We start from the raw sequence: 16,224 nt of genomic DNA, 5'->3' as shown, positions 1-16,224 counted from the left end.
TATATATATATATATATATATATATATATATATGATCTTTCTTTAATTACACTTTTCTACAAATTTCTAAAAAGGAAACATGAAAACAATATATTTAATATAAAGACATACTAAAGACAAACTAGAGATAACTCAGATTTTGTTTAAATATTCACTAAAACTTTTGAGATATATTTTTATCAAAGTCACTAAAATAAAATTAAAAATCCCCATAACTAGTAAAAAATAATTGTTTTGGTACAAGGCCTGAAATTTTGGGGAAAGGGTAAGTTGATTACATCACCCACTGAGTTCAACTGATGCATATTTTATTGACTTCAAAAGAATGAAAGGCAAAGGTGACATTAGCAAGATTTGAGCTCAAAATGTAAAGAGCTAGAAGAAATGTTATTAAGCCTGTTGTCTGATGCGTTAACGATTCTGCCAGCTTGCCTCCTTAGAACTGGTGATTTCTGATATTGATACAATACCCTAAAGGTTTTAAGCAATCATAATTGTTGCTTAAATTAACCCAAGTATATGACTGGTAATTATTTTATCAACATTGGAGGGATGGAATTAAAACTTGGTTGAATTTGAGATGAAAGGCCATATATTAAGGAATATAATGTATTACTGTTTTTACCATTCTGCTGCTCTTTAGCAGGAAATATTTCTTTCTAATTTTGGCACAAGGCTAGCAATTTTAAGGGGAGACATAAGTCAACCCCAGTACTCGACTGATATTTATTTTATCCCCAAAAGGATAAAAAGCAAAGTCAACCATGGTGAAATTTGAACTCAGAATTTAAAGAGCCAGAGGCAATGTTGGCTAAGCCTTTTGTCTGATGTGCTAATGGTTCAGCCAGCTCATCATCTTTCTTAGGCAAGAAATAATAATTTATGGACATGGGTGCAAAGCTAACAACTTCGTAGAAATAATTAAATTGGTTTCAATATTTTACTAGTACTTATTTTTATTGGTCCTGAGTTTATGAGAGGCAAAGTTGAGATAAAGTTGGGATTTGAACGTAGATATGTAAAGAGCAATGACTAAATAGTACAGGGTATTTTATCTGATGCTCAACAAGTTATTCTTTATGTAATACATACATACGCACATACATATATAGGCGCAGGAGTGGCTGTGTGGTAAGTAGCTTGCTTCCCAATCACATGGTTCGGAGTTCAGTCCCACTGCGTGGCACCTTGGGCAAGTGTTTTCTACTATAGCCTTGGGCCGACCAAAGCCTTGTGAGGGGATTTGGTAGACGGAAACTGAAACAAGCCCGTCGTATATATGTATATATATATATGTATGTGTATGTTTGTGTGTCTGTGTTTGTCCCCCTAGCATTGCTTGACAACCAATGCTGGTGTGTTTATGTCCCTGTAACTTAGCAGTTCAGCAAAAGAGACCAATAGAATAAGTACTAGGCTTACAAAGAATGAGTCCTAGGGTCAATTTGCTCGACTAAAGGTGGTGCTCCAGCATGGCCACAGTCAAATGACTGAAATGAGTAAAAGAGTAAGTACAAAACATATCATAGCATAAGAAGCAGAATTAATTATCTTCATTGGAAAACTTTCAATTTTCTACTTCTATTTTTTCATTATTGCAAATAGTTTATGCTTTCAATTATATTAATCTTTTGTAGAAAACTGGCAAAAGATTTTTGTTTTGATTTTTAGATAATCAAGAAAATCCTATCTCTTATCTTTTACTTGTTTCAGACATTAGACTGTGGCCATCCTGGAGCAATGTATTGAAAAACATTTTGTTAAATGAGTCCACCTCAGTGCTTATTATTTTAAGGCCTGGTACTTATTTTATTGATCTCTTCTGCTGAACTGCTAATGTATGGGAATGTAAACACACTAATACCACTTGTCAAGTGGTGGTGAGGGACAAACACACACACACACACAGATAGATATATACATACATGATGGGTTTCTTTCAGTTTTCGCCTACCAAATCTTCTCACAAGGCTTTGGTCAGCCTGAGGATATAGTATTAATAGAAGACACTTGCCCAAGGTATCATGCAGTGGGACTGAACCTGGAACCATGTGATTAGGAAGTAGACTTCTTACCACACAGCCACACCTGAGCCTATGATCAACATTTTTAAATTTTGAAAAAAATAAGAAGTAATAATTAAATAATCTGCCTGTCATATAATATAGTTTGTTTTTCCTTTTGTTTTTACTTGTTTTAGCCATTGGATGTGGCCATGCTGAGGCACTGCCTTGAATGGTTGAGTCAAACAAATTGACTCCAGTATTTATCTTTTTTTAAAGTCTGGTACTTATTCTATTGACGTTTTTTACTAGAATTACTAAAATACAGGGACATAAACAAACCTACACCAGTTCTCATGTAGTGAAGAGGAGACTAAGACAAACACACTGACACACACATATAAACAATATGCTTCCATAGTTTCTTATTTCTTTACTGCCCGCAAGGGGCTACACACAGAGGGGACAAACAAGGACAGACAAAGGGATTAAGTCAATTATATCGACCCAGTATGTAACTGGTACTTATTTAATGGACCCCGAAAGGATGAAAGGCAAAGTCGACCTCGGCAGAATTTGAACTCAGAACATAGCGGCAGATGAAATACTGCTAAGCATTTCGCCCGGCATGCTAATGTTTCTGCCAGCTCGCCGCCTTCCACAGTTTCTGTCTTCCAAATTCACTCACAATGCATTGGTCAGTCCAGGCTCAAAGTGCAAGACTAACAGAATGGTGACATGCAGTGAGACTGAACTCAAAACCATGTGGCTGCAAAGTGAGCTTCTTAACCACACATCCATGCCTGATAAAAGATGTCTTACAAACAATGGTGGCATATTGGCTGAGTTGGTAGAGCATCAAATGAAATACCTTGTGGTGTTTACTCTGGCTGCCAAAGTCAGCATTACCTATCATTTTTCCTGGATTGATAAATAAAGTACTAGTCTAGAGGCCCTGTAAAGGGTCTTGTGTACTTTGGTTCTTCCTAGCTAAAGGATTTTAAAATTAAACATGAATGCTATACAAAAATATATCTGAGCTAGCTATTAACAAATTTTATCATTTTGTTAGACCAGACACAGGTGTGACTGTATGGTAAGAAGTTTGCTTCCTAACCACATGATTCCCAGTTCAGTCCCACTGTGTGACACATATGTTAAGTGTTTCTACTATAGGCCTTGACCAAACAAAGCCTTGTGAGTGGATTTGGTAGACGAAAACTGAAAGAAGCCTATTGTATGCATGTAATGTATATATGGTCTTCTCTTTTTAATTTTAGTGTAAATTTTGACTGGCCACCACCTACTTGGTTGCAAGGTTGTGAAGGAAAATATCTTGTCTTAGCCATCATCCTTTAAATCTTAAGAAGGTTTTACAGATTTTTATAATACCAGCTTTCATCATCTTTTGTAGCATATGAATTAAGGATTTGCATTCTCTTTATGTATGTATGTATGAATGTATGTATGTGAGTATTTGTGCCTGTCTCCTGCCCTTATTTGACAACAGGCATTGGTTTATGTCCTCATAACTTAGCAGTTTGATGAAAGAGAACAATAAAATAAGTACCAGGCCTAAGATAAAAATAAAAGTAGTACAGGGGTCAAATCATTTGACTAAAATACCTTTAAGGAGGTACACCTATATGGCCACATTTCACTGACTGTGATAAATAAATGATATCAAATGACAAATTTGAAACTATTGGCTTCTATATAAAAACATTCCACAATGGACTATTTTCTGTGGCTTATAATGGAAAAATTTTAATTAAAATTATTTCCTAATTTTAAAATGATAATTTCATTATTTTCTTTCTGTTTCCACAGAATGGCGCCAAATTCTACACCTTTCTTCAGACCCTTGGAGCATGTACCATTGACATTTACACCAAATTGAAATCAATGTTTCTATCAACCCCAGGAAGACAACACTATATTTTTAGTGTAAATGGATTGAAATCTTTATTTAGGTTAGTTTCTCAAATAATTTTTAATGCTTATTAATTAAATATTTATACATGCATAAGCATACATACATGCACACACACATGTGCATGCACACACACACATACACACTCTCTCTCTTTCACACACACACACACAAATACATATGCATATACATTTATTCATTTATTAACTGTAAAACCAAAGAAGTAACTCTTGGCACCAGTGTCACTTATGTAGCTTTACAACTAAATAATAAAGAAATATTGGTCAGGCATGTCTGTGTGGTAAGAAGCTTTGCTTCCCAACCACATGGTTCCAGGTTCAGTCTCACTGCATGGCACCCTGGGCAAGTATCTTCTACTATAGTCTTGGCCCAACCAAAGCTTTGTGAGTGGATTTGGTAGATGAGAACTGAAAGAAGTGCCTGTGTTTGTCCCCACCATCACTGCTTGACAACCAGTGTTGATGTATTTACATCCCTGCAACTTAGCGGTTCAGCAAAGAGACTGACAGAATAAGTAATAGGCTTTTTTAAAAAGTAAGTCCTGGGGACGATTTCTTCGACTAAAACCCTTCAAGGCAGTGCTCCAGCATGGCCACAGTCAAATGACTGAAACAAGTAAAAGAATACAAGAGTAAATGCATATAAATGCATCTGGTCTTCTTTGTATATAGAGTTCCATTTTTACTGTTTGTGTCACCAAGACTCTGTCTACTTCTCTCTCTCTCTCTCTCTCTCAATATATATATGTATGTATGTATATCATCAGCTTGTCCCTTGAATCCAAGAATTGACTTCTCTTTCTGGATGAATATTTGGACAATCAATGCTGGTGGTTAATATAGCTAATAAGGCTAATCCTCATGTAGGACAGATAAGGTGATCGCATTGGCCACATGTGAGAGTCAGAGTTGGAAGTGCTTGCTGCTGTCTGGTCTTCTGTTACCGTTGTCTCCCGTCTTTTTTTATTCTTTCTCTTTCAAACAATATTATGTTATTGTTTATGTTTTATTGGTAGTTGGGACAGTTGGTTATGGTCATCTGAAAAGCCAGGGGTTGAAGTTGGTCTGCTTTAGAGTTGACTTTAGCTGATTTTTACAGTGTCAAAGAGGAGCTCCTCTTTGTCCATTCCCAGTTACCAGTTTGCTGAAGAGGATTTGATGAGGAAATTGTTCATGACCAGCCCATCAAAGACAATATTTGATGATTAGGAATTTGATACTCTGGCTATTAGCCCTTTCCATCATGAAATTAATGGAGACATAGTCAAACCACTTGATGTTCAAGAGAGAGAAAAGTTTCACTTGATGAAAACGTTCAAGTTTTTTTACATCATGATGATACAAAGACCAAGTTCCACAAGTATGTAGTTAGTTTACCAAAAGCTGAGCAAGCCAAACTGATTCTTCATTCCACATCTTGCTCAGAATTGCATTTGGTGGAGAGCACACTTTCAAGGTATGCAAATTGATTAACGTGTGTGTGTGTGAAGTTGACTAAATTCCACTTTAAATATAGTTTTGTAGGTAGCATGGAATGCTCCCACATCTTCGGATGTATGAAGTCAGAGTGAAGAGAATATTTAAGAATTTCATGTTTGGAAAATGATTGAAATTGTGTAAAACTGAAGCTATTGCATCATCATGGAATTATGTCAAACATTTCAAAGCATGCAAAAAAATATTCAGTCCTATTTCATTTGTTTTTTAATAGTAATTCCTTCTATGAAATGTCAGAAATTTTCACTGAACTCTTGCAGCCTAGGCACTGACACCTATGATATACCAATAAATTTGTGTCAGTGGTTCAGTTGTAGAATAAATGACAAATCCATCTTCATCATCATTGTGATCATCATCAAATATCCACCTTTCCACACAAGTACGAATCAGGTGGAATTTGTTAAGGTAGATTTTCTACAGCTGGATGCCCTTCCTGTCACAAACCTTCTGTTTCCAAGTAAGATAATATTTCCCTGAAAACAGGAAATGAACAAAGTCACTTGTGTAATAGTGTTGCTCATTTACAATCATCATGAGATGTTAAGACAAGGACACACACAAATACACCCACAGACGCATGCACAACCATGCATGCACACACACATATACACACAGAGGTACGTGGCGTAGTGGTTGAGGTATTGCTCATGTTTCCTCTAAGTTGTGGGTTCAATTCCCTGACCAGGTGGCTTATTGTGTTCTTGAGCAAAACACTTCATTTCACTTTGCTCCAATTCACTCAGCTGTAAATGGAATAGCCTTCTGATCAGGTGGGATATTGACTTGGTTGCCTAGCCAGTGGGGTGACAACATTCAAAGGCTGAAACAATGTGAAGCGCAGTGTGACTAGTGATGTATAACAACATCTAATAGTCTTATTGATACTGTGATACACACACACATACACATACATACATACATATATATATATTCTTTTATTCTTTTACTTGTTTCAGTCATTTGACTGTGGCCTTGCTGGAGCACCGCCTTTAATCAAACAAATCGACCCCAGGACTTATTCTTTGCAAGCCGAGTACTGATTTTATTGGTTTCTTTTTGCCAAACCACTAAGTTATGGGAACATAAACATGATGGTGGGGGGACAAACACAAACACACAAACACACACACACACACATATATATGTATGCATATATATATATATACAAGCAACAGGTTTCTTTCAGTTTCTGCCTACCAAATCCACTTACAAGGCTTTGGTTGGCCCGTGGCTATAGTAGAAGACACTTGCCCAAGGTGCCATGCAGTGGGACAAAACCTGGAACCATGTAGTTGGTAAACAAGCTACTTACCACACAGCCACTCCATATATATATTGAGTTGAAAACCAAGTATAATCGATAACTGAAAAGTTTCTTTTTTACTTTTTTACTTTCTCATTCAGCAACCTCTGCTTATCAATTTCGTCTGCAAGTCAGTTTGATATTATTCTTCGTCTCTGGTATAATGAGTGCTACTGGCAGTTTGGTCGCAAAATGTCCACTTCTGTTGACTTTGAAAGATATCTGGAAACTGTGCACAACTCCATCAGGAAATACTTAACCCACGGAATACAAGTAAATTTAAAGTCATTTTGTTTTACTTTCTTGAATTTTATATCATACGATAGAGCTTAATCTCTGGCTGTATCTTCTTTTCCACTCTAGGCACAAGGCCCAAAATTTTTGGGGAGAGGGACCCAGTCGATTAGATTGACCCCAGTACACAACTGGTACTTCATTTATCGACCCTGAAAGGATGAAAGGCAAAGTTGACCTCAGCGGAATTTGAACTCAGAACATAAAGGCAGACAAAATACCTCTAAGACGGACGAAATACCCCTGATGTGATAATGTTTCTGCTAGCTTTCTGCCTTGTCTGTTGAAACTGAAGCAGTTACATCAGGGATGAAGAAATATTTTACCTATTTAAAAAGACATCTTATCTTTCATCTTTTAGCTGTTTCAGTCATTGGACTATGGCTATGCTGGGGCAATACCTCGAAGATTTTAGTTGGACAAATGTACCCTGTATATATTTTTTAGTCTGGAACTTATTCTATCATCTCTTTTGCCAAAATACTAAGTTACACGGATGTAAACAAGCCAACACCAGTTGTCACACAATGGTGGTGGTGGTGGTGACGACAAATGCGCACACACATACACACACAAAAACATATATTTGATGAGCTCCCATGCAGTTTCTATCTACCAAATTCATTCACAAGGCATTGATCAGCCCAGGGCTGTAACAGCAGACATTTGCCCAAGGTGCCATGCCGTGCAATTGAACCAAAACCATGTGATTGCAAAGCATGCTTCTTAACCATACAGCCAAGCTGGTGTCCATCTTACTATAGAAATAAAAATTGAATTTAAATATGTGTTTTAGGTGTGACTGTGTTGTAAGAAGTTTGTTTCCCAACCACATGGTTCCAAGTTCCATCTCACTGTGTGACATCCTGGGTAAGTGCCTTCTACTATAACCGACCAAAGCCTTCTGAGTGAATTTGGTAGATGGAAACTGAAGGAAGCCCCTCCTATATATATATATATATATATATATATATATATATATGTATGTGTGTGTGTGTGTGTGTATGTGTGTGCCTTTGCGTCAATGTTTGCCCCCCACCACTGCTTGATAACCAGTGTTGGTGTGTCTATGTCCCCATAAGTTAGTGATTCAGAACTGATAGAATAAGTAACAGGCTTAAAAAAAAAAAAACAGAAAAGAAGTACTGAGGTCAATTCATTCAACAAAAATCCTTTGAGGTGGTGCTCCAGCATGTCCACAGTCTAATGGCTGAAACAAGCAAAAGTTAAAGATAAAAGAATGGTTATAATGATACTTCCATGATGTAATTGCTATATTATATTTGTTTTTCTGTATAAACATAGGGTTGCTTCTGTTGATGTTCTTTAACACCAGGTCAGCCCTGATAGAACAAACCTATGATCAAAGGCATTCCATATGTGATCACTCCATCTTTTTATTGAGAATATCCTTAATGGCCATGCCCCAACTTCCTCTTTCATCTGAGAAGTCTTTGTCCTGCAGGTGCCAGCACCACCTAAAATGCACTTGTGCTGGTGCCACACAAGTGCACCCATAGTGGTAGCACATATAAACACCCAACTCACCCTGTAAAGTGGTTGGTGTTAGGAAGGGCATCCAGCCGTAGAAACTGTACCAAAACAGACAAATGGAACCTGGGGAGCTCTCTGGCTGGCTAGCTCCTGTCAAACCATCCAATCCAGTATGGAAAATGCATGTTAAAAGATGATGATGATGACACAGAATTGAAAATTGCATTATCCAATGTGTTTTTTTTAAGGTAGTAGAGTGTAGTTTGAAGGAGCTTTGATTGCTGTATCTAGCAACTTGAGTGATCACATAAGAGACTCTCTTGTTTGCTGTTGTTAGTGACAAGTGGAGATGTCAGATAGCCATGTAGGAAACAGTTCCCTTTTTGATTTCATCCAAAATAAAAGAAGAAAAAAATCTTGTCATCACTAAAAGTAGGAAAGAAATTGAATTATCTTTTGTTTTTCCTTCCACTTTGCCTCAGTCAGTAGACTGTGGCCATGCTGGGGCACTGCCTTGAACTTTTAGTGAAATGAATTGACCCCAGTACTTGTTTTGTTTTTTAAACCTGACAGTTATTCTAATGGTCTCTTTTGCTGATGCACTCATTTACAAGGATATAAACACACCAAAACCAGTAGTCAAGTGATGGTAGGAGGAAAAACACAGACGCACACACACACACACACACACACACACACACACACACACACACACACACACACACACACACACACACACACACACACACACACACACACACACACACACAACGGGCTTCTTTCAATTTCTGTCAGCCAAATTCAGTCAAAACAGTTTGGTTGGTTTGAAGCTATAGTAGAAGACACTTGCCTAAGATACAATGCAGTGGAACTGAACCTGAAACCATGTGGTTGGGAAGTATGTCTCAGATGAGGAAGAGTAACACATATGTCCATTGAAGAAGGGTCACCAAAATTAGTTGGGTGATGAGAAAACACATCAAGATATATGCAGACTAGAAACAAGGTCTGAATATATGAAACAGAGTGAACTCTGCTAAAGGTACACAAGGCACAGATGCTGGTATTAAACAAAGTAATGATGGACTAAGCCAACAACCCAAGAGCAGGTTCATTCTCACAAAATTCTGCACAGTTTCTATCAATCCAATTTTACTGGAAACATTTTGCTTGAACCAGGGTTATGTGAGAAGATTCTTGCCCACACTAAAAACCTGGAACTGCTTGAATGCAAGCAAATTTCTTCACCATACAACATCGTCTTACATTCAAGACAGTCATTAATGAAATTGTTTGTCAATTATACTGCTTAGACTGATTAATTTCACTGAATAATTAATACTCATTAATATTAATCTACTTACCTACCTATTATAGTCTTTAAAGCTATAATACTACTGAAATCTCATGTTTCTCCTGCAGACATATTTCTAAATTACTTTATGATAATGGCTTAATTTGTAGAATTATATAATTCTCAGTAACAAGAAAAATTGAGCAAAGAAATTATACATTTGTGATTATATAAGAGTTTGTATATGCTTCTATAGATGTGTATGTATGTGCATATATGTATGTGAAACAGTTTTACTGGCAGCTGATCTTTAAAGTTACATACATGTCTAAGAATACATATCACCATTTTACCTACCTTCCTACCGTATACATACATACACACATACCTACATACATATCTTCCTTATTTGCTTATCAACTTAACTACTTACATACCTAATTACCTGTCTGACTACTGTCTATCTTTTTGTCTGTCTGTGGTTGAGCACTCCACAGACATGTGTACCTTTAGCATAGTTCACAAGGAGAATCAGCTTGACACAGAATGTGACAAGGCTGGCTTTTTGAATTACAGGTACAACTCACTTTTTGCCAGTTGAGTGAACTGGAGCAATGTGAAATAAAGTGTCTTGCTCAACGACAGAACACGCTGCTGGGAATTGAACTCATGATCTTAAGGTCATGAGCCAAATATCCTAACCACTCAGCCACATACCTTCACACCTACATTACATACAAACACACATATACATATATACAAACATGATATTTCTATAACAGATAATATTTTTTAACATCCATCATATTATTTCCTGTTATTATTTATTTATTTAATTTTTGGTCTACAGTGTGAACTTCCGGTAATAACTGAAGGTTTAGTCTTCAGTAATCTCTTTGAAAGTGACAATGGTAAAGTTGGAGCTGACAAGAAATATCAAATTGTAAATGACTATTCCACTATACATCACTTATTATCCAAGACTGCTTCTGAGTATAGTAAATCTAACCAACCTCTGCAACTTCCACTTTACAATGTAAGTTTATTTTTATTTGTTGGAATTTTTAGTTCCTGTATTTTTAAAATTTTACTTCTTATAGCTTGGTAGCTGGCATTTCAGCAACCATTATGTTATTTCCTTGATATTTCCTCCTATTTGTCTATCCCTATCTGTCTGTCTATCTATCATTACCATCTGATCAAATCTATCTAACCATCAGTCTACCTACTGACCTACCTGCATCCCTGTTTATTTATTTATTTATCTGTTTGTCTGTCAGTCTGCTACCTACCTATCTGTCTGCCTATCATTATCACCTAACTGAGTCTATCTATTCATCTATCAATCCATCCACCCATACATCTACCCACTGACATCTCTGTCTGTCTGTTTCTCTCTCTCTCACTCTCACACTTCTTTTCCTCCCTTCCCCTCTCTTTTTCACTCTCTCAGAGCATGGGATAGAATACCTCACAGCATTTATCCCAGCTCTCTGCATCAGGGTTCAATTCCCACCGAATGCTTTGTGGTAAATATTTCAACTCTATGCTTTGAATTCAAATTTCACTGAGGTCAACTTTGCCTTAATTTCTTCTGAGGTCAAAAAAAAAAAAAAAATACTAATTCAGAGTAATGAACCAGTGAGACTTTTAGAACATAAGAACATATGTCCAAATCCCTCCATGGCCTACTCAAGTGAAAGACTGAAATTGCTGCTTATTTTAATGCATCCGCTTTCCACGTTCAGAGGATTAATGTATTTGGTATGATATAGATATGGATGTTATCGAATAGGGTTCTCAACCATCTTTTGTCTATGGACCCTTTTCACTACTGTTTTATTCTGGTGGACCCACATAGCCATTCGATGTTTAAAAACTAGTTTTATAGAAACTTCTTTCACAATTCCTATTTTATTTCAGCACATTTACTTGCATAAGGTGAACTATGTAAAATGTTAGAGAAAGAAACCTAGCTGTTTCTTCCAATACATGCTAATAAACATTTCTAATCAAAATATTTTCAGAATCTGCAATTTACTATTTTGCTGCGTGAACTCCCAAAAATCTTATAAGGATTCTGACTGAGAACCACTGTTATAGAACTAGCCTATAATTTGTTAGTAATATGTATCGGTTTCATCTTCTTTGACAGGTAAATCTTGAGCTGATATGTCGAGTTTCCAGAATACTTTCCTGTTGTACTGCCAAGTGTCCAGCTCATATGACTGTTGTGACAGAAGGTCTTTCTGGCAGCTTTTATGATGTTTTGTATTTATCAGCCTTTCTCACTGACTGGACACCTTTACACCTTCAGAAGTGCTCAGCAAACATGAATTGTTTTCAACAATCTCTCTTCTTGCGGAATCAGCTGATCAATATTTGTCAGCAGGCTGGATTGAAGGTAAGCCAGTTTACAAATATTTGGCAGGGGCTAATTTGTTGTTATTTATTTCTTTGTGGAAAGGCAGTGCGCTGACAGAATCATTAGCAAGCCAGGCAAAAATGCTTAGTGGCATTTTGTCTATCTTCATGTGCTAAGTTCAAATTCTGCTGAGGTTGACTTTGCCTTTTAATCCTTTCATGGTCAATAAAATAAGTACCAGTTGAACACTGGGGTCAATGTAATCAACTTGATCCTCCTGCGAAATTGATGTCCATGGGCCATAATTTGAAGCCATTATTTATTTCTTTGTGATGTCTGGGCATTATGTGTGAGTGTATGTATGTGAGTGTATGCATATGCATGTGTGTGTATGTGTTTATTTGGATTGCTCATGTAAAAAAAGTGGGGTTGTGCACATAGCCTTTGAAGGCTTTTCAAGACATGTTGCATAATTGCAACTTGATAGTTGCAGAGGTAAATATGCAGGAAATAAAATTTCAGTGGGTTAATATACTGTGAATGAAGGATTGTGCTTATTGGTTAGTGTATAGATTGGGGTGGATTAGGTGGCATGGATGCAACATGGATGATAACAGTGAGGGAATGTCCTAAGTGGTAACAACTTGAGAGCAACAGCAGCAGCTGCAGAAGTTATTGTAGTGAGGGTAAAAACATGGATAGGAGAGAGAGTGCATTTGTGAGCCAGAGGTTGGAGTGCATTATTGTTATGACATGGATATACATGTCTGGTGTAAAATGGTATTACACAAATAAATAGTTGGTTGTGGTTATCTAAAAATAACCTATCACAGAAATATATATTAACACAGAATGCACTCCATACTACTGGAATGTAGGTACGATATACAGCAGCCATTGTTCATTTACTGAATGTTAAACCAACACATGTCGAACTAACATGGTTAACCAGCACAGTCAAATTAACACCGTTGGCTACCCTCTGACAGTTCACTCAGTTCTTATTTATTGTAATTGGTTAGTCCACCTGGGGGTGTTCAGGATTCTCTCATAACAGTTATTGAGTGACTTTGTGCCAATTATTAGAGCTGGAATGAATACCTCAAGGCATTTTTTACAGCACTCTAACCAATCGGTCAGCTCACAACAATGTGTTTATGTTACATACCACAAGCTATACATTATAGCTTACTTCATATACTTCATGGATATACCATAGTTGTTAGGGTATGTGGTTCATTATCTTAAGGTCATAAGTTCGATTCCCAGTAGCGCGTTGAATCCTTGAGCAAGGCACTTCATTTCGTGTTGCTCCTGACAACTCAGCTGGCAAAAATGAGTAGTACCTGTATTTCAAAGGGCCAGCCTTGTAACATTCTGTGTCATGCTGAATCTGCTTGAGAACTATGTTAAGGGTGCACATGTCTGTGAGGCTCAGCTACTTGCATGTTAATTTCATGAGTTGGCTATTCCATTGATCAGACCAACTGGAACACTCATTGTCGTAACTGAAAAGGGGCCGGTTATAAGTTATCACACATTTACTATATGCTTAGATATTCTTATATCCATCCATTCATCTTCTTTGCCCCCTATTCCTGGAAGGTTCATGGATGTAGAATCCTCAGGCACATCTTCCATAGGGTCCTATCTGTTCCCTCTTGGACTTACTTCGGGGTCTTGACACATGCAACTTTTGTGCTTTCATACCATGACTCCCAAATATTGCTGGTTGTATAAGCATTGGGTGGAGATATCATCATCATCATCATCGTCAATATCTCCATTTAATGTCTGTTTTCTATACTGACATAGGTTGGACGGCTTGACAGGAGCTGGTATGGCCAAGGCTTGCACTAGGTTCCATGGTCTGATTTGGTTTGGTTCTATAACTAATGCCAACCATTCCAGAAAGTGTACTCAGTGCTTTTTAAGTGGCACCCACACCAATGCTTTTTAAATGGTACCTTGGTTTTAGGATTTCAATACTGTTGTAGTGAGCAGGTCTTCTTGAGTACAGTAATATATTCTTTAAAATGGGCACCCTTTACCTAATGTCTGAATGCATTCCTTATTAACCCATATGACAGACAATGAAATATGATATTCTTTGAAACCCTTATCAAATTACAGCATTTTATTAATGCCAAGCTTGTATTTGTATTGGACCTGCATTATTTTTATATCTCTGTCCCATATTTTTCTACCCTGCTTAGGTCCCATTACTATATTTTATATGCGTGTTTATTATTTATATTTCAGAACAAGAAAATTTTCCTTTTAGTAAAAGACAAAGATATCTGCAATGAAGAAATTCTTGAATTACTTTTGGAGTACATTGTTAATGGGAACCTGGATTACTTATTTTCTCAGGAACAGCAAGATAATATTGCCAGTTCTCTGAAAAATGATACAAACCAGTCAGATTTCAAGAATTCCTCATTGCCAAACATGTGGCAGCATTTTGTTAGGTAAAGTTTACCTAAAATATTTTGTTTTAATTATTTTATGAAGAATAGTGGATTTCATTACGGAGCACTATTGTGTCTGTGAGTGAGTGGTTTATTGCATTCATAACAAGGGAGCATCTGTGCAAGTTGGGGAGAGCAAACATTACAGAGGATTGATGTTTATAGTTTTCATATGCATATATGCCAAAATAGAGTGGCTGTGTGGTAAGTAGCTCGCTTACCAACCACATGGTTCCGGGTTCAATCCCACTGTGTGGCACCTTGGGCAAGTGTCTTCTATAGCCTCGGGCTGACCAAAGCTTTGTGAGTAGATTTGGTTGACAGAAACTGAAAGAAGCCTGTTGTATGTGTGTGTGTGTGTGTGTGTGTGTGTGTGTGTGTGTTTGTCCCCCCACCATCGCTTGACAACCGATGTTGGTGTGTTTACATCCCCATAACTTAGTGGTTTGACAAAAGAGATTGATAGAATAAGTACTAGGCTTACAGAGAATAAGTCCTGGGGTCGATTTGTCCAACTAAAGGTGGTGCTCCAGCATGGCTGCAGTCAAATGACTGAAACAAAATAAAACAATATAAGAAATACATATATAGCTGGCATTAAGGAGAGCATCTATATGTAGAAGCCATGCCAAAGCAGCAGACAGTAGAACCTAGTGCAGTCTTCAGACTTGTCAGCTCCTGTCAAGCTGTCTAATTTATGCCTGCAAGGAAAGTGGATGCTACATGATGATGATGATACATGCATGTGCTCTCGCACACACCCACAAACACATACATACAAATTTCCCTTCCAAAGCTATTATAAAAGAGCCTTGTCTAAGGTAGAGGGTGATGAGAATCCAAAACCATATGGTTGAGAAATAAATCCTTTAACCATACAACTAAGACAGCATTGTCTGCGCTGAGGGTTTACTAAGAGGGAGAGATGTTCATTTTGGATACTGAGAACCTTTCTGGTAAAGATAAAAATCAGTTATTTGATAAGGATAGGAATTAATCATTTGTAAATTACCAAATCTTCATATTTAGGTTGAGCTAATAAAAAAAACAAGACATTAACAATGTGTGTGTGTGTGTGTGTGTGTGTGTGTGTGTGTGTATATATAATCCATGCTAGCATGGAAAGCGGACGTTAAATGATGATGATGATATATATATACATACACAAACACACACACATACATACGTATATATACGTGTGTGTGTATGTGTTGGTACTATGGAGTTTTAATCGGCATGACTAAAATTCACTTTAACAATATACGTTCTGAGTGCTCAAATTGGTGTTCCACCAAAATTCCAGATTGAACAGCTGTTGAAATTGTGATTATGAGATTGTCTTGTTCAAAACGGCTAGAGGTGGCTTCCCTTTGAGTCACTATGTATGTATGTATGTATGTATGTATGTATGTATATGTATATATGTGTATATATATATATATATATATATATATATATATATGCATGTATGCATATATATGTATATAAATATATATATATGCATGTATGCATATATATGTATATATATATACTTATGTATACATACA

At 36.9% G+C, this 16,224-nt stretch overlaps 1 protein-coding gene across 1 annotated transcript in view; it reads left to right on the top strand.

Annotated features, from left to right (window-relative positions):
- Positions 1–16,224, top strand: part of LOC106883723 (dynein beta chain, ciliary) — a 273,290-nt gene that overhangs the window by 115,948 nt on the left and 141,118 nt on the right. Inside the window, exons 36-40 of the mRNA XM_052974147.1 lie at positions 3,834–3,976; positions 6,861–7,032; positions 10,692–10,877; positions 11,997–12,245; positions 14,469–14,677. Of these exons, the coding sequence (XP_052830107.1) occupies positions 3,834–3,976; positions 6,861–7,032; positions 10,692–10,877; positions 11,997–12,245; positions 14,469–14,677 (959 nt within the window). The remainder of the gene's footprint in view (positions 1–3,833; positions 3,977–6,860; positions 7,033–10,691; positions 10,878–11,996; positions 12,246–14,468; positions 14,678–16,224) is intronic.

Source organism: Octopus bimaculoides, chromosome 17 (assembly GCF_001194135.2).
Source record: "Octopus bimaculoides isolate UCB-OBI-ISO-001 chromosome 17, ASM119413v2, whole genome shotgun sequence".
In the NCBI taxonomy this organism is placed as follows: Eukaryota; Metazoa; Mollusca; class Cephalopoda; order Octopoda; family Octopodidae; genus Octopus; species Octopus bimaculoides.
Note: the sequence above shows the minus strand (reverse complement) of the source record. Positions and strands in the feature narration are given on the sequence as shown.